The following is an 18,832-nucleotide window of genomic DNA, read 5'->3' as shown; positions in this document are numbered from 1 at the left end:
ACGTCTAGCTAAAGGAGCCGGCTCGCGGAGCTCAAGGCGCGTGCATCCGCCTGCCCGCCCCCGCCTCAAACACGGGGCCTCCCGAGAAAGTGCCCGTGTAGTCAATCGTAGGTTCTAGTTCTGACGCAAAAAATTTCGCATTGAAAGTATGCAAGGCATAGTAATGAGACTGTTTTGCTTTGCGGTCGAACGCTGTTGACTTGGCCAGGTTAGAGCGGACGCGAGAGGTGCCGAGTCAAACAGGCATTATCCAGGACAGCTGCGTCCGGGCCCTCCTGCCGCAGGCCGCCCTCTGAGCCAGGGGGCCTTCAGGTAGGCGGTCCCGAGTGACTTTGGACGTCCGCTCCTCCCAGGTGCGGTGAGAGCTTAATCTCCGGCCTTGCGGCTTAGTTTTTCTCTCGGTTTGGACTCGAGGCCTCAGTCGCAACCATGCTCCGCCAGATCATCGGTCAGGCCAAGAAGCATCCTAGCGTGAGTTCTTAAACCCTCGCCCAGGGTCTTCCGCTGTCTGTGCTGTGGGGGGAGGCGGCTGCGTCGGTCCCCTGAGAGCTTCCTCCTTCAGCCCCTTATGGTTCCTCGGGGCTGGACCTTGCCTCCCTCTGTCCTGTTCTCCTAGTTGCCCCAGGACCTTGAGTTCTGACCTTGCACGCCTTGCATTGTGGGGTTTGGCCTGGCATGGGGGAGGTGAGGGATACTCTCGGGCAAAAGAAAATGTTGGAACAGTGTGGTGGGCGCGCGTCCTTTTGCAGGTCGGTGGTACCAGGAGGAAGTAGTTGTGCGCTGTGTGGGTTAGACAGCGGGAAAGGTCGGGTATACTGTTTGTTGTGCTGTCAAAAGCCTTGTTTTCACTGCATTGCACCATCAGGCCTTAAGGAAAATGTGAGGGTCTCTGAGTTTGGAATCCTCAGTTTCTCTTGACGTCTTGATATTTTGTGATATTTTAGGAGTGCGGAGTTTAATTGCGTTGAGTTATTTTATATTTCACGTATTTTCCCCTTGCACATCAACGTCCGGTGGTCCTAAAACTCAGTTACGGAGTCTTTAATTTGTATTTTTAAATCTGATTGCATAACTGTGCATTAAGTGTGCTAGCAGTACGTTTCTGGAAACACATAATGTGTAAAGCGGTGTTTATAGTAGGTGTGTTTCTGTATGCTCATTCAGACTTTATTTAACAGAATTTTTGTTTTTTATAACGTCTGTATAGAAGCAAGCTTAAATAATTTGCTAAGAGCTTGTGTTTCAAGCCTTGACATGTGAGAAGCTGGAATTGAATGAGACTGATGTATGACTATTAGGTAAAAGAGATGTATTTTCTTAGAAAGTTTAAAATTTCAATATAATGTTTTCCACGTTAAATCAGAATTATCTTCCGATCCTTTAGAAATTCTAGAAATTCCTTTTTTTTTTAATAAACGATTGAACATAGTTAAAAGTAATCTTCCTTAAAAATGAAGTCTTTTTGTCAAACTTTAAGACCAGATTAAAAAGGTGGTTTGAAGAGAAGGTAAATCTAGACTTAGAACGTAGATTAGCGGTTGCCTGGGGCTGAAGCTGGGGATGCCAGTGGCAGCAGTGGCCCTGAGAGAGATTCTTGGGGAGATGGGAATGTTCTAAAATTGTATTGTGGGACGGTTGCATAACTTTATACATTTACTGGAAATCGTTGGTTGTTGAAATTAATGAATTTTACGGCGTGTAAATCCCAATAAACTGTTAAAATTAAAAAAAAAATAAAATGATGGTTAGAGATTTGGGAATCAGTGTGTGGAAACTACTGTAGTCTTTTTTTGTTTACTTTATCAGTGTGTAGGTATTTGAAGATGACTTAATTCTCATCTGTTTTGTTTTGGCTTCCAGTTGATCCCCCTCTTCATATTTATTGGAGCAGGAGGGACTGGAGCAGCACTGTATGTCACGCGCCTGGCATTGTTCAATCCCGATGTCAGGTAAGTGTTTAAACATGTTTAGAACTTTGATGGTTTACTAAACTGATTTAGGAACCTCAATCTTTCTGGAGAGGCAGCGTCAAGTAGTAGAACGAAGCTGAAATTTGCTGTCCTAGAGTGAGTTCAGATCCTAGTTCTACTGTTGTTTTCTTTTTCTGATTCATGAAATTATCTAGATTTCTCTGAGTTGCATTTTCTCGTTGGTTGAGTAGAACTGCCAGTACCCGTTTTGTAATGTTGTGAGGATTGAGATAATAGTAACTTTATAAAACACTTGGTCAGGGTTGCTAGTATGTTTGAGTGTTTTGGGGGGCTGTTTTTCTACAATAGGGAATGCTTTTTTTAAAAATAAAGTTTTCTGTGACAGAGTTTGGAACACGGATAACTGCCCCAAGGGGCTCTCTGTGTTGCACCTTTTTCTAACTTGTTCCATGGGTTTGCTTATTAGGGGTCTTATCTCTGTTTCAACTCTATAATGAAAATAACACTACTTCATCTGATAGGAAAAGGAATTTGATCTATTCAAAATGATAGCTTCTTGAATATAAAACTATTTTAAATAGTATTTTGTAACTTTAATAATTATAATGTTTTATATATTTCTCCTAGTTGGGACAGAAAGAATAACCCAGAACCCTGGAACAAACTAGGTCCTAATGATCAGTACAAGGTAAGCTAAAAATTGTTTCAGAATTGCTGGAAAGTGTATTTTAATAAATTTTGTCATGCAGTAGGTCTTTTTTTGAAATGGGAGCTGCAAGTAAAGCTCTATTATAATGAACTTTGAGAAATTGCTAGATTGCTCCATGAAATTAAAATGGTATATTTTTCTAATAAATATCATTTTAAGGACTTTATTCACAGGCTTTAGAGTCTGGGTGGGAAATGAAGATAATGTCTCAATTCTGCTGATTTGACTAAGGGAAAAAAGAGATGGTATGGTTAACATTTTCTCCAATCTTGGGTAGTGTAGTGCAGTGATTCTCAGACCTTGGCATATATTTTTATCACTGGAGAGGTTGTTAAAATAGATTCTTCAACTCTACCCCCAGTGGTTCTGATTCACTTGATCTGTTGTGGAGACTGAACATTTGCATTTCTGATAAAGTTTCAGATGATAACAATGCTGTTGGTCCATGGGCCACACTTTGAGTAACTAATCTAGTGGCTAGTTTGGTTGGTGTTTTTTTCTTTTTGGTATGGTTGCTGTATTTCAGCTGAGAATCAGTAGGAAGAAGTGAAAATCAGTTGAAACTTACATTTTATCATAAAGTTTCTAGGTACACCTTTTTGATATCTTTCTGTAAAACTAGTTTGTGAAACTGCTCCTTCAAAGAATGATTTCGTGGACTGAGGCTATTTACTTTTGTTTATGTTATTGATACATAATTGACATGTAATACTGTGTAAGTTCGAGGTGTACAGCTTGTTGGTTGGGTGCATTTATGTATTACACTATGATTACTACAGTAGTGTTAGCTAACACCTTTATCACGTCACATAATTATCACTTTTTTGTGTTGAGAATAATTAAGAGCTAGTCTCTTAACAACTCTGAAATTTATGATACTGTTGATGATAATCACTATATTGTGCATTAAGCCTCCAGAACTTGTTGAGCTACTAGTCACAAGCCTTTAATATCTTCCCAATTTGCCCATCTTCCATCCCTTGGTAGTCACCATTCTACTTTCTTTTTTTACAAATTCAGAATTTTTAGATTCTATTTAAGTGATGATCGTACAGTATTTGTCTTTCTGTCTCAATTACCTCACTTAGCATAATGCCAGTAAAGTCTATCCTTGTTGAAAATCTGAGACCATTTATTCCCCAAATACAGCTGTGCTTACATGTAAAATTTTTGCATATACAAAGAAAAAACCCTTGGCATGTCAAAGCTTTATTAGGATATGATTCATATACCATATGTGTGTACTAAGTCAATTCATTTGTAGCCAACTCTTTGTGACCCTGTGGACTGTCACAGAGAGTCAAAGGGTGAGACAGGACAGGATGAGATGGCTGGATGGCGTCACCAATTCAGTGGACATGAGTTTGAGCAGGCTCTAGGAGCTGATGATGGACAGGGAGGCCTGGCATGCTGCAGTCCATGGGGTCGCAAAGAGTTGGACACGACCAAGTGACTTAACTGATGGGCTGTAGCCCACAAAGCTATTCCATCCATGGGATTCTCCAGGCAAGAATATTGAAGTGAATTGCCATGCCCTCCTTCAGGGGTCTTCTCAATCCAGAGATCGAACCCGCATCTATTATGTCTCCTGCATTGGCAGGTGGGTTCTTTACCACTAGGGCCACCTGGGAAGCCCTTCATACACCATACAGTTTACCCACTTAAAGTATATAACTTGCCGTGAGTTTTCCACTACGCCAGGCTCTTTCATCAAAAACTAGCAGTTTCTGTGAGCAGTTAGGGAGAAGTGTCCAGAGCAAGGAGTGTTTAGGACCTTTTGGCAGATATAGCTCCTTATTGTAGATATATGCTGTCATTACTGATGACAGCAGCTTTTAGAATAATAATCACCTTTTGTAGACTCCAAGCCTTCTGCTTAACCTTTTGACTGTAATTGGGCTTCCAAATCTCCAACAGATGTCTCTACAAGAAACAAAAATGTACTGGTGAACCTGATGTGAGCCATCTAATTTATGTCACATTTTGCCTCAAAAAACGATAGGCAAGCATCCTATTTTTTCTTTCCTGTAAATTTAAGTCCATTCTGGAGAAAATGATTCCACATCCAATAAACTTTGTAAAAGAAAATAGCAACAACAAAAAAACCCCAGGCCTTGGTTCTCTCACCCCAAGAGCGTATTGGAATCTCTGGTATGTAGTTCAGAACACTCCCCAGGTGATTATGATAATGAAACTGATTGATTACCAGTGTTTTAAAATATGACATTCATGGGGTCACAAAGAATCAGACCCGACTTAGTGACTGAACATCAACAACAAGAGTATGGTAATACGTGCCAGTATAAGGCCATGTAAGCTGGAAATGGAATGTTGCTGCAGCAGAAACCTAATGTGTGTGGCATTGATTGGGCTGTGAATAGCTAAGATACTGGCATTAGAGCCTGGAAAAAGGAATCATAGAACGGCAAAGTATCTGATAAAGTGTCACCTGCTATAACTTGGAAAGCAGACCTTGTGCCTAAAGAGTTCATTATAAAAGATTTTGGAAAACAGGATGTTAGTAGACTATTGCTGGCTCTACTTGCCAAGAGATGAGTTTAGAAGAATTGGAACATTTGCAAGCAGAATAGAAGGGAACCAAGTCCAAAAACTTGTGAGCTTGGCATGGATGATGTCACTGCTGCTCTTAAACAGTGAGGTAGGCTAGATGATTATTTCTCTGTCATTCACTTCCCCTCACCTAAGAGAATTTTTTTTCTGGCCCTTTTAACATCAGGTTTGGTTATGTGACTTGCTCTGGCAAATCAAAGAAAGTGATATCTGCCACTTATAAACGAACGTATGGTTCATGCATTGTTCTTTTCCATTTATTTCCTGAGACCAAATTGACAGTTAAGGGCTTCTCATTCAGCCCAGATTAAAATGAAAAGAACATAGAGCAGTCAGCTTAGAAAGGCAGATAATGTGAATGAAGAATAAACCTTTCTTGAAAGCCACTATGATTTGGTGGTTATTTTTTGCTATTTCGCATTCTGCTGCTGCTGCTAAGTCACTTCAGTCGTGTCCAACTCTGCGTGACCCCATAGACGGAAACCCACCAGGCTTCCCCGTCCCTGGGATTCTCCAGGCAAGAACACTGGAGTGGGTTGCCATTTCCTTCTCCAGTGTGTGAAAGTGAAAAGTGAAAGTGAAGTCGCTCAGCCACGTCAGACTCGTAGCGACCCCATGGACTGCAACCCACCAGGCACCCCCGTCCGTGGGATTTTCTAGGCAAGAGTACTGGAGTGGCTTGCCATTGCCTTCTCCGTTTCGCATTCTAGCAAAAGCTAATTAATACAAAAGAGGAGGCTAAGATAGCATTTAAGCATTGAAGGTCTAGCAGCATTTCTCAACTGGATAAAATACCCTGAAGCCAAGATCAGAATATGCTGTGCCTTCCCAGCTGTTGTTTCAGAAACCTCCAAGGTAGCTACCATTAAATTGAGAAAAGGATTTGGGATGTGGAAGCTGAAAAGTAAAGCAGATTTGAAAATTACTTCGACAGAGAACTCTGATACTGGTACATGGAGCCGAATAAAGCAAACATATCAGAAGTCTGCTTAGTTTTGAGAAAATTAGCGAAAATACTGTGAACTTTCCACTCTGCTTGGGTGTAGGAGCATGATCCTGCTTTTGATAACTTGATCCCGGTGGCTTCTTTTCTAAAGAATGAGTAAGGGTGTGATAATTAAGATAAATGATTCTGCCGATCATGCCGGGATCTTTGAAAACAGCCCAAAAAATATTTTTTAAAATACAACCTGCAGTTCCTTTTATAAATATTCTCTGTAGCATTTTGTTAGTATGTTACAGATGAACAGTTGGTTTCTTTCAAGTCTCGTTGTCTATTTCAGTTACTTCATAGAATACTGTCAGAACAAAAGATCCTGCTTTATGACTGATTCATACTTTAATGTTTATAAAGTTTATAAATGTCTACATATGTATCTCAAGGATAAGCTTCACAACCTGGGAATTTTTTTAAAAGTCAAAAAAAATTAAGGGTTTTTCAATTAGAGATCAAGAAGTTAGGGTATGTTTGAAGAAATAATGGACACAGATTTATGAGCTTGTTTAAAAACTGAAGAAAATGATGATACAGTTGGATACTTTTGGACGTAAATAATATAGTTTTCAAGTAATTATAGCATAGCCTCTAAAGTATTCTTTGACATAAGATTATAGCTTTATCTGGGCTTATTACAAATCCTAATGTTTCCTTAGTAGAATTGCTAGAGCAGTTACAAGTATAAATCATTTTAAAAAAAATTATTGGGAGTTAGAGGCAGTTTTTAAAGAAATGATACTAAAATATATTTCAAACTAAGTCGAATATAGAGACATTTATGGAAATTACAAATTTTTCAAAATACATTTAAATATATTTAAAAGCTTTTGTGCCAAAGGTGGTAAAGTGTAAACTTGATTTTGATGTATTCTGGGTTAGGAAATTAAGGAAACCCCTAAGTGAAGGAGAGAGAAAAATCAAAAGAAAAGCCATCAAAGCAGGCCAGTTTGTACCTAAAAACTAACAGAAACAAACATGCAACAAAGCATTACCTTATATTATTAGCTGATCTTTATTGCTTTAATTTTTTCCCATCTAAAGTATAGCACTTTGCTGACCAAATAGGGATGATAATTGATATTCATTCTGTTGGAGATTCACTCCTGTACCTAATGGAGGTGAAAGGAAAAACATAAGAAATGGAAGTATATGTCAGAAGAATTCATAATTATTCACCTGGAAAAGAAGAATTTTTTTATAAGTTCCAGCAGATTATACTGACTCTGCTTTTCTGAGGAAGATTGAATATTTTTACCTTACCAAAACCATTATTAAGGACTGGAATTTTAATGTCTTTGTTTGAATGACTTTTATATTGTTAAATATTTCTAATAATTCATGTCTATAATTGTTACTATAGAAAGCTGAATAAAAATGATCTTAAACTTCTGTAGCATCTTTGTGTACATGATTCTCTAAACTATCTTTTTTCTTTTCCAAGTTCTACTCTGTGAACGTAGATTACAGCAAACTGAAGAAAGAAGGTCCAGACTTCTAAATGAAGTATTTCACTATAAAGCTGCTTAGAATGAAGGTCTTCCAGAAGCCATCCGCACAATTTTCCACTTAACGAGGACATATTTCCCCTCTAAATGCACGAAATCGTGCTGGTGTATTGTTGGGGTTTACACTGATGAATAAATAGTCTGAAACTTGATATGTGTCATTATTTAATGCTGAAACTCTACTCTGAACTTCATAACTTAGGGTATGGGAAATAAACTATTGGAATTTAAGGAATTTCTTGAATTTCTGAGTATTCATGTAACTTGAAAATAAGACTTTAAGCAGCTCTAATAAGACACTTTCATTTTGTATACAGGCCGTTGTTAACACTGGGGCATATTTAAGAACTGGAATTGTAAATGAAAGGTAGATTTGGAAGATTATCCAAGCCTCTTGGGATTGGCGAGATGAAAACCTCTGAATTGTTGCTGGCTGATATTGAAGTATGTGCTGTTGTTAATAGTGGTTTTTACTGTGTCATTCTTTCTACTGAAAATTTTCTAGGTTGTCAGTTGCCATGGTCTGGCTGGGGATTGTAGTTGGATCTGACTCCATCACTACTCACCAAGTGAGTGGTCAAGGAGAGCTCCTGAGAACTGAGTTTTGGCAGGTTTTCAAAGGCTCGCAAGTATGTTAGCAATTTCGATCCAATGATCAAACATTTCAGTGGTGGCTAATCAAGAATTAGCCATGTCGTATATCAGTTTTCCACGTGTGTGTAGATCATGACATTGTAGGAGTTTCAGGAATTTAGTGAGACAATTTTAGATTTTAATATAGATGTCTACATTATACATATTTTGTGTTTACAAAGTAATGGCACATTTTACTTGTCAGGAACTGAATTAAATGTTTATGTGAATTATCTGAAATACTTAAAATTATTTTTTTTTAAACAGGAAACCAAGACCAATTAAACCAAGGTTAAATTATTCAAATTCATTCCATTATTAAAATGTGAATCAGTTATCCCTTGGTGTCTGGGAGATTTGTTTCGGGACCACTGTTCCTGCCCGCTCCCAGCAGATACCAAAATTCACAGATGCTCAACTTATAAAATGGCATAGTGCAGTCGACCCTCTGTATCCATGAAGGCAGAACACATGAATGTATTTGAACACATCTGTTTGCATTTGAACCCACGTATCGAATGTAGAATTGACCACTTTAAGCTCCTTGTTTTTTGATAATGTTTATCCTCAGAGTTTTTCAGCCTTGCCATTGTTGACTTTCTGATTCAGATGTCAGATTGTTTGTTGTAGTAGCTTGTCCAGTGCATTTTTATTTTAGCTGGTTAGTAGTGTCCTTGTCCTCTGCCTTATATGCCAGTGACATTCTCTCTCCACGCTGTAAAACTGAAAATTCTTGCAGACATTGCCAAATGTTACCTGGTGGACAAAATTGCTCCATTCCCACCCGTGTCGGAAACCACTCTGGATGCTCTGGTACAAATCACCTTAAAATTATGCAAAGATACAGAGAATTAGTTAAAATTCCTAAATAATTGAAAGACAAAGATTAAGTATTTCCAAATAAATGCCTTACATTTTCTAGTACTAGAAAATTTTAAGTCTTTTAAGACTCTAATAATCTCTTTGTGATCAGTATTTCTCGACTTGCCCACACAAAAAGGTAAAATATGGCATGAGACATGTCTTGAAGAAACTACATCCAATTACTGCTGTTAAAGAAACTGAAGTGGCAATGGAAGTTGACTGTCAGTTAGGACTGCATCAGATACGCATGCTGCCAGGAAAAATAACATGCCGTTGTTTTTATCCTTGAATGAATTTGTTTAGAATTATACTTTTACTGTACTGCTTATTTAAATGTACAGCAGATTACTTTGTCGTTTCCTCATCTTAATGAGGTCACCAGGCAAAACCATTTCAGGACAGATGTTGCCTTGGGTAGCATTTTTGTGTATTTGAAAAATCGCCATTTTCGGAATTGACAGATGCTTCCCAGGAGGTACTTGAATCAACCCTGAATATTCGTTGGGAGGACTGATGCTGAAGCTGAAGCTCCAATACTTTGGCCATCTGATGTCAAGAGCTGACTCATTGGGAAAGACCCTGATGTTGGGAAAGATTGAAGGCAGAAGAAGGGGATGACAGAGGACGAGACGATTGTATGGCATCACTGCAGATATGAATTTGAGCAAGCTCTGGGAGTTGGTGAAGGACAGGGAAGCCTGGTGTGCTGCAGTCCATGGCGTCAGAGTCAGACATGACTTTGCAACTGAACAACAACTGGGTATTTGAAACAAGAAGCAAGCAAAATTATACTGAATTTTGCTTTTTTCAAGTCTATTAACCCACCCTGATCAGGTTTTACCCTTATCACTTAACTAAAAATGCTTCAGTATGGGGCATCAATGACCTCCACGTTTCTAAATTTAAAAGTTGATGATCCTTGCTCACTTTGACCTAATAAGAGTTTACCCACCTCCTTGAAATATTCCTTCACTGTCTAGAACAACAAGCTGTGCTTGTTTTTCTTTTACAGCTTTGGCTGTTCCACTCAGTCTGTTGGTGATATACTTTCATTTCCATGAGATTTTAATATTGGAGTCTGCCAAAGCGGGGAAAAAAAAAACACTGGACTTTTTCATTATCTGAACTCTTCATCCCGTTTCATGTCTTCAAGTACCATCCGTTGGCTGTTAAAAGTAATTTTTCAGACCAAGTCTTTTTTCGTGTGTGTTTGTGTGTGTGTATCTATTCACTTAGCCTCTCCATGTGGATTCTTAGAGGCATCTTTAAGATGTCCAATATGAACTTGTAAACATCTCAATTCCTGCATCCACAGTTCTCAGTCCCACTGTTTTCAATCATGTCGGTTTATAGGAACACCATCCTTAATAGTTCAGTCCAAGATCCTCAGAGTCTTCATTAACTCTTCAACACCCTGTATCTACTATATTTGAGTATGTTTACTATACTGCTGCTACTGCTGCTGCTGCTGCTGCTGCTAAGTCACTTCAGTTGTGTCTGACTCTGTGCGACTCCATAGATGGCAGCCAACGAGGCTCCGCCATCCCTGGGATTCTCCAGGCAAGAACACTGGAGTGGGTTGCCGTTTCCTTCTCCAAAGCGTGAAAGTGAAGTCGCTCAATCGTGTCTGACTAGTAGCGACCCCATGAACTGCCTAGAATCTCACTATTCTCAGCACATAATTTCCCCACTGTCACCTTGGCCTCAACTGGGTCTCCCTGTCTACAATCTGTTCTTAACAACCGCAGCCAAAGTGATCTTTAATATGTTCCTTTGTTCAATATCCACCAACATTTTTCTGTTTTACTCAGTAAAAGCTAGATTGTTTTGTTGCTAAGTCGTGTCTGACCTTTGCGACCCCATGGACTGTAGCCTGCCAGACTCCTCTGTCAATGGGATTTCCCAGGTGAGAATACTAGAATGGGCGGTTGTTTCCTTTTCCAGGGACTCTTCCCGACCCAGGGATCAAACCGGAGTCTCCTGAATTGCAGGTAGATTCTTGACCATAGTAAAACTTTCTGACTACTTTTAAAGTATCTTCCTCTACTAAAATGTAAGCTCCATGAGTACAAGAATATCTGGCCATTTTGTTTGTTGAAATATCCTCAGCACCTGTAATGGTACCTGGCATATATTTGGTGTTCAAGAAATATTTGTTAAGTGAATGAATAAAGGACCAATTCATCAGGTGTCTAGGGTGGCTAACCTGAAGTTGCTATGAGTGATTTTTGATGGAGGCAGAGAACCAGAATTAGAGATATGGAACCCCTTTAGGGAAAGGGCTCTGAGCTATACTTCACATCATCAACCCCAGTGGGTAAGTTTTTAATAGGTCTTTTAAATTTCTAACTAAAGCATCATCTTTATAATGAAAAACATCTGACATTTCAAGCTTATTTTCTTATTTCACAACATTTCAGTTAGGATGAATCTGTATGAAGGAAAAGTTAGGTACAAGCACAAATAAAACTAAATGAGTCCTCCCCTCATTAAAAAAAAATTTCCCAAGGTCCATATACAGTATTCACCGTTTCCAAAAGACATCCATTTTCTTTTTTCCCATTTTTCTCCTTTCCAGTTATAAAAGCAATACATGCTCAGCATAACTGAAATAATTGACAGCATTTTTTATATATCCAAGGTTTTCCTTTAATGGTATCAGAGAATATGTTGGAATGCTACTCTTACCACTTTCTCAAAAATGCTCAAATAGGGCTCGCAGGAACTTTGTTATCTGAACAAATAGCAGTTACTGTAGAGCAGAACAGAACCCCTAAGTTTGAAATTTAAACTTCAAGTAAAAATATACATAGAAATTATATATATATTTATTACACTTAAGTGTTTCTCATTGTAGCAGCTTGTCCCTTTCCTCTAGGGTGATTGATAGAATTCATCTTTGGAGGAAATCTCCACTTTTCTTGAGTAGGTAGAAGGTAAAAAAGACAAGAGAAAGGGTTACAAGAAGTCATCTCATATCAGGATGAAACTGATGACACCAGTGGATAACATCATTGAGCCAGGGACAATATGTATTACGTCATTTACTAATTATAACATTGTAAGGCTGACTTACTACTCAACGCCCTACCCCACCAACTTTTTTAGACAAATGAAGAAAACAAGACAAAAATATGTCCGGGGCCATATTTAACTAGGAAGTGGTATAGAGTCAAACTTTGAATCCAGATAGTTTGACTTCACGTTCATTCCCTGAACCTGCTAGACCTGTCTCATACGGTTGTCTATAGAATTAAGTAAGACAATATATGTAAGAGGCTTAATATATCTCCTGGCAAAATAAGTATTACTTAAATGTTATGTAATTTGTATTATAAAGCTTGGAGTTCATTTCTTTCTCTCCTTCTATCAGAAGTTTAATGGGAAACTTAAAAGCCATATTATAAAAAGCTTAAAGGAAAGAAAAGAACTGTTAAGTAAAAGTGTATCCAACTACCAACAATCTGATCCAGTAATTTTTTATTGTAAATATCACTGATTTCAAGGTGACTCCCCTTTTATACCAGAGCTATGAGTCTAAGAAGTGTGATTTATGTTTCTCCCTAGGTTTGCTCAAGCAATGCTTGCCCACATAGCATGCCATAATAATGTTCTACCGTCTCTGATTTGCATTATGACTCCGTGAATTAAAATTTTGTTATGTAGGTCATTTCTCCTCAGTTGAAAATGATACTGAGTTAATCCATGCCTGATATTGAAAGAGTTTTTTGATGATGTTTGAATGACAAATAGCATCTGGAAAAATTTATCTCAGGTTCTTTTTCCTGCTATTGTTTTTTTAATCTTAAAAGGCAGCAGCTTGTATACTCTATACAAAGCTTTTCTGTTTGTTTCTAACCAAAGCTTTTCTAGGAAAAGAGTTAATACTATACAATATTGTCAGACTCCATAATGATCCATCCTAAATAAAGATACTCTACAAACTTAATTTGTTTTAGACTGGTCAAAAAGTAATTTATCCTTCCTTGTTATATAGTGTATTTCAACATCTTAAATTACAAAGCAACTTTGTTAGGAGAATCTTGTTAAATGATAAATTTTTAAATCCTATTGTTTTCATAAGGAGTTTGTCTCGTTCCCTCTTGAAGCAGTAGTGTGCAGGTAAATGTTTAACAACCAGCTCTCCAGAGGGGAAAATCCTGATTTGTAGCATTTGCAGATTTCTGTGGTTGGCAAATTGGAAGTGGTCAAACAGGAGATGGCAAGAGTGAACGTAGACATTCTAGGAATCAGTGAACTAAAATGGACTGGAATGGGTGAATTTAACTTAGATGACCATTATATCTACTACTGTGGGCAGGAATCCCTTAGAAGAAATGGAGTAGTCATCATGGTCAACAAAAGAGTCCGAAATGCAGTACTTGGATGCAATCTTAAAAACGACAGAATGATTTCTGTTCGTTTCCAAGGCAAACCATTCAATATTACAGTAATCCAGGCCTATGCCCCAACCAGTAACGTGAAGAAGCCAAAGTTGAACGGTTCTGTGAAGACCTACAAGACCTTTTAGAACTAACACCCAAAAGAGATGTCCTTTTCATTATAGGGGACTGGAATGCAAAAGTAGGAAGTTAAGAAACACCTGGAGTAACAGGCAAATTTGGCCTTGGAGCACAGAATGAAGCAGGGCAAAGGCTAATAGAGTTTTGCCAAGAGAATGCACTGGTCATAGCAAACACCCTCTTCGAACAACACAAGAGAAGACTCTACACATGGACATCACCAGATGGTCAACACCGAAATCAGATTGATTCTATTCTTTGCAGCCAAAGATGGAGAAGCTGTATACAGTTAGCTAAAACAAGACCAGGAGCTGACTGTGGCTCAGATCATGAACTCCTTATTGCCAAATTCAGACTTAAATTGAAGAAAGTACGGAAAACAACTAGACCATTCAGATATGACCTAAATCAAACCCCTTATGATTATACAGTGGAAGTGAGAAATAGATTTAAGGGACTAGATCTGACAGATGGAGTGCCTGATGAACTCTGGACGGAGGTTCGTGACATTGTACAGGAGACGGGGAGCAAGATCATCCCCATGGAAAAGAAATGCAAAAAAGCAAAATGGCTGCCTGAGGAGGCCTTGCTAATAGCTGTGAAAAGAAGAGAAGTGAAAAGCAAAGGAGAAAAGGAAAGATATAAGCACCTGAATACAGAGTTCCAAAGAATAGCAAGGAGAGATAAGAAAGCCTTCCTCAGCGATCAATGCAAAGTAATAGAGGAAAACAACAGAATAGGAAAAACAAGAGATCTCTTCAAGAAAATTAGAGATTCCAAGGGAACATTTCATGCAAAGATGGGCTCGATAAAGGACAGAAATGGTATGGACCTAACAGAAGCAGAAGATATTAAGAAGAGGTGGCAAGAATACACAGAAGAACTGTCCAAAAAAGATCTTCATGACCAAGATAATCACAATGGCGTGATCACTCACCTAGATCCAGACATCTTGGAATGTGAAGTCAGGTGGGCCTTAGAAAGCATCACTACGAACAAAGCTAGTGGAGGTGATGGAATTCCAGTGGAGCTATTTCAAATCTTGAAAGATGATGCTGTGAAAGTGCTGCACTCAATATGCCAGCAAATTTGGAAAACTCAGCAGTGGCCACAGGACTGGAAAAGGTCAGCCTTCATTCCAATCCCAAAGAAAGGCAATGCCAAAGAATGCTCAAACTACCGCACAATTGCACTCATCTCACATGCTAGTAAAGTCATGCTCAAAATTCTCCAAGCCAGGCTTCAGCAATATGTGAACTGTGAACTCCCAGATGTTCAAGCAGGTTTTAGAAAAGGCAGAGGCACCAGAGATCAAATTGCCAACATCCGCTGGATCATGGAAAAAGCAAGAGAGTTTCCGAAAAACATCTATTTCTGCTTCATTGACTATGCCAAAGCCTTTGACTGTGTAGATCACAATAAACTGTGGAACATTCTGAAAGAGATGGGAATCCCAGACCACCTGACCTGCCTCTTGAGAAACCTGTATGCAGGTCAGGAAGCAACAGTTAGAACTGGACATGGTAAAACAGACTGGTTCCAAATAGGAAAAGGAGTACGTCAAGGTTGTATATCGTCACCCTGCTTATTTAACTTCTATGCAGAGTAGATCATGAGGAACGCTGGGCTGGAAGAAGCACAGGCTGGAATCAAGAGTGCTGGGAGAAATATCAATAACCTCAGATATGCAGATGATACCACCCTTATGGCAGAAAGTGAAGAGGAACTCAAAAGCCTCTTGATGAAAGTGAAAGAGGAGAGTGAAAAGGTTGGCTTGAAGCTCAACATTCAGAAAACAAAGATCATGGCATCTGGTCCCATCACTTCATGGGAAATAGATGGGGAGACAATGGAAACAGTGTCAGACTTTATTTTTTTGGGCTCCAAAATCACTGTGGATGCTGTTTGCAACCATGAAATTAAAAGACGCTTGCTCCTTGGAAGGAAAGTTATGACCAACCTAGATAGCATATTAAAAAGCAGAGACATTACTTTGCCAACCAAGGTCCATCTAGTCAAGGCTATGGATTTTCCTGTGGTCATGTATGGATGTGAGAGTTGGACTGTGAAGAAAGCTGATCGCCGAAGAATTGATGCTTTTGAACTGTGGTGCTGGAGAAGACTCTTGAGAGTCCCTTGGACTGCAAGGAGATCCAACCATTCTAAAGGAGATCAGTCCTGGGTGTTCATTGGAAGGACTGATGCTAAAGCTGAAACTCCAATATTTTGACCACCTCATGCGACAAGTTGACTCACTGGAAAAGACTCTGATGCTGGGAAGGATTGGGGGCAGGAGGAAAATGGGACGACAGAGAATGAGATGGCTGGATGGCATCATGGGCTCTATGGACATGAGTTTGAGTGAACTCTGGGAGTTGGTGATGGACAGGGAGGCCTGGCGTGCTGTGATTCATGATGTCGCAAAGAGTCGGACACAACTGAACAACTGAACTAAACTGAATTGACTTGAACTGTGGTTGGCAGGTGAATGCCTTCCCCTAAATTAATTCCTGGAACCTGGGAATAAATTTGTTTATATGGCAAAGGAGAAGTAAATTTGCACATGAAATTACTGTTGGTAATCAGCTGACTTTAGAATAGGGACATTATCCTGGATTATTCAGAGCCCAGTGTAATCTGAAGAATCCTTAAAAGTGAAAGAGGGAGTCTGAAGAGGAAAGTCAGAGGGAGACGTGACTATAAAAGAATAATAAAAGAAATGCAATGTTGCTGGCTTCAAAGATGAAGAAAGGAGATCATGAGCCAAGGAATGCAGGAAGCTTCTAAGAAGCTGGAAAACCTATGGAAATGAATGCTCTTAGAGCTTCCAGAAAGGAATTCAGTCCAATGAATTCTAACTAATATAACTGTGAGATAGCAATTTGTGTTTTAAGCCACTATATTCATGGTAGTTTGTTACAGGAGCAATGGGAAAACTAGCACACCTACTGTGGCAGAGTTTAAGGTACCATCTTGTTTTTATCAATCGAAGGTTGGAAAAATGCAAGAATTAGCTCTTGAGAGCTGATGTTGAACTCATTCTAGCACGGCACTGAGTGTCCTCAAATAGGGAAAGCTTTGTTCATTTTCTCCTTATACTTCATAGTAGAATAATAAACAATAAAAAGTGACTAATTGAAAATCTCTTACTATCTTTAAGCTATTTGCTAGTATTTTCTTTTCTTTTTTCTTCTTTGTTTTGTTTTTCCTTAGAAATCTAAGACAGCTGGAAGGTAGGAAATGGGAATCTAGGGAGGGGAAGGAGAATGGGAGGAGGTGATCACGGTGAACAACTCGTGAGGGTGACGACAGTACAAATGATGTCCCATTTAGCTGAACAAATCAAGTCCCCTACATGCTTTTAGATTTTTACACAGATATGAAAACTGCTGCTCTTTTATAAAGTGTTTTTTTTTTAAATTGTTCACTAGAAACTAAGTAAAAAATCAGGATTATATAGAGAAAAGAGAACAGGGTTTGAATAACATAGAACTTTAGTCACTATCCTGCCAAAAAAACCAAAAATAAATTCAAGAGATCAAAAACACCATCACAGAAATGAAGAGGGCCTTTGATGGGCCGTATGTAAACTGGACAGAACTGAGGAAAAAAAAATCTGAGCTAGAGGATATATCAATAGGATCCTTGGAAACTGGAAAGCAAAGAGAACCAAGACTAACAAACAAAAGAATATGCAAGTTGTGTGGAACAACTTCACACCTATGTGTAATGGAAATGGAGAAAATAAAGAGACAGGAGCAGAAGAAACACTTGAATAATAATGACTGAGAATTTGCCAAAATTAATGTCATAAGCTAGCTCACAGATCCATGAGGACACTGAGCAGGTAAATGCCAAAAAACTCTATCCCTAGGCATATTAATTTTAAACTACTGAAAGTCAAGGATAAAAAAAAATCCTAAAAGAAGCCAAAGGAAAAACAATTACTTGTAGAGGAACAGAGGTAAGAATTACATTTAGCTTCCCTCAGAAACAATGCAAGCAAGAAGAGAGTGGAGTGAAATATTTTAAATGTTTTGAGAAGGAAAATGTACCTCCCTAGAATTCTGTGCCCTGCAAAATTGTTCAAAAGTGAAAGAAAAATAATGACTCTCAAACAAAAGCTGATGGAATTTGTTGCCAATAGATCTGCCTTGCAAGAAATGTTAAAAGAAGTTCTTTAAGAGAAGAGAAATAATGTAGATCAGAAACTTGGATTTGCTTAAAGGAAAGAGAGTACATGGAAGAAGGAATAAATGAAATAAAAGGTAAATTAAATGAAGGTAAAATAAAAGTTTTAATTTTCCTTCATAATTTATCTAACAGCAGTTTGTTCAGATAATACTAACAATGCATTTATATGCTGTGGATTCAATGCAGCAATATATTTACATGCTTTAGATTCAGAGTAGCCCCAATCAAAGTCTTGGTGAGTTATTTTTGTGGATATTGACAAACTGATTTGAAAATTTTTGTGGAGATGCAAAAGAGTCAGAATCACCAACACAATGTTGAAGGAGAATAAAGTCAGAAAACTGACAGTACCTATCTTCAAGACTTACTAGAAAACCATATAATCAAGATTGTGTCATGCTGGAAAAGAAGGCATAGATTAATGAAACAGAATCAAGAATCCAGAAAAAATGGTACAGCTACTTCGGAAAATAGCTGAGGTGGGGGGCAGTTTCTTATATAACTGAACATACTATAGGAGCCAAGTATTTCTCTCCTTGATATTTACCCAGAAGAGTTGTAAACTTGTGCCCACAGAAAAACTACATGGATATTTATAGCAGCTGTCAAATAATAATTGTCAAAAGTTGAAAGAAACCAAGATGTCCTTCAGTAGGTAAATGGATTAAACTGTGGTACATCCGATAACAATTGAATATTATTCAGCACTAAAAAGATATGACCTATCAACCCATGAAAAGACATGGAAGAATCTTGAATACATATTACTGAATGAAAGAAGCCATCCTGAAAAGGCTCCATTACTGTATGAGTCCAACTATATGATACTCTGAAAAAGACAAAGCTGTAGAGACAGTTAAAAGTTCAGCAGTTGCCAGGGGTTGAGGTAAGGATACGTAAATGGG

At 38.5% G+C, this 18,832-nt stretch overlaps 1 protein-coding gene across 1 annotated transcript; it reads left to right on the top strand.

Moving 5' to 3' along the window:
- Positions 1-311: 311 nt before the first annotated feature.
- On the top strand, positions 312-7,865 carry COXFA4 (cytochrome c oxidase associated subunit FA4). Its single transcript, XM_055420497.1, has 4 exons — positions 312-471; positions 1,861-1,949; positions 2,559-2,619; positions 7,650-7,865. The coding sequence occupies exons 1-4, from the start codon at positions 430-432 to the stop codon at positions 7,704-7,706; spliced, it is 249 nt and encodes an 82-aa protein (XP_055276472.1). The 5' UTR covers positions 312-429; the 3' UTR covers positions 7,707-7,865.
- The last annotated feature ends 10,967 nt before the right edge of the window (positions 7,866-18,832 follow it).

This window comes from Moschus berezovskii, chromosome 3 (assembly GCF_049115385.1).
Source record: "Moschus berezovskii isolate FMDL1 chromosome 3, NW_MosBer_1.0, whole genome shotgun sequence".
Taxonomy (NCBI): Eukaryota; Metazoa; Chordata; class Mammalia; order Artiodactyla; family Moschidae; genus Moschus; species Moschus berezovskii.
Note: the sequence above shows the minus strand (reverse complement) of the source record. Positions and strands in the feature narration are given on the sequence as shown.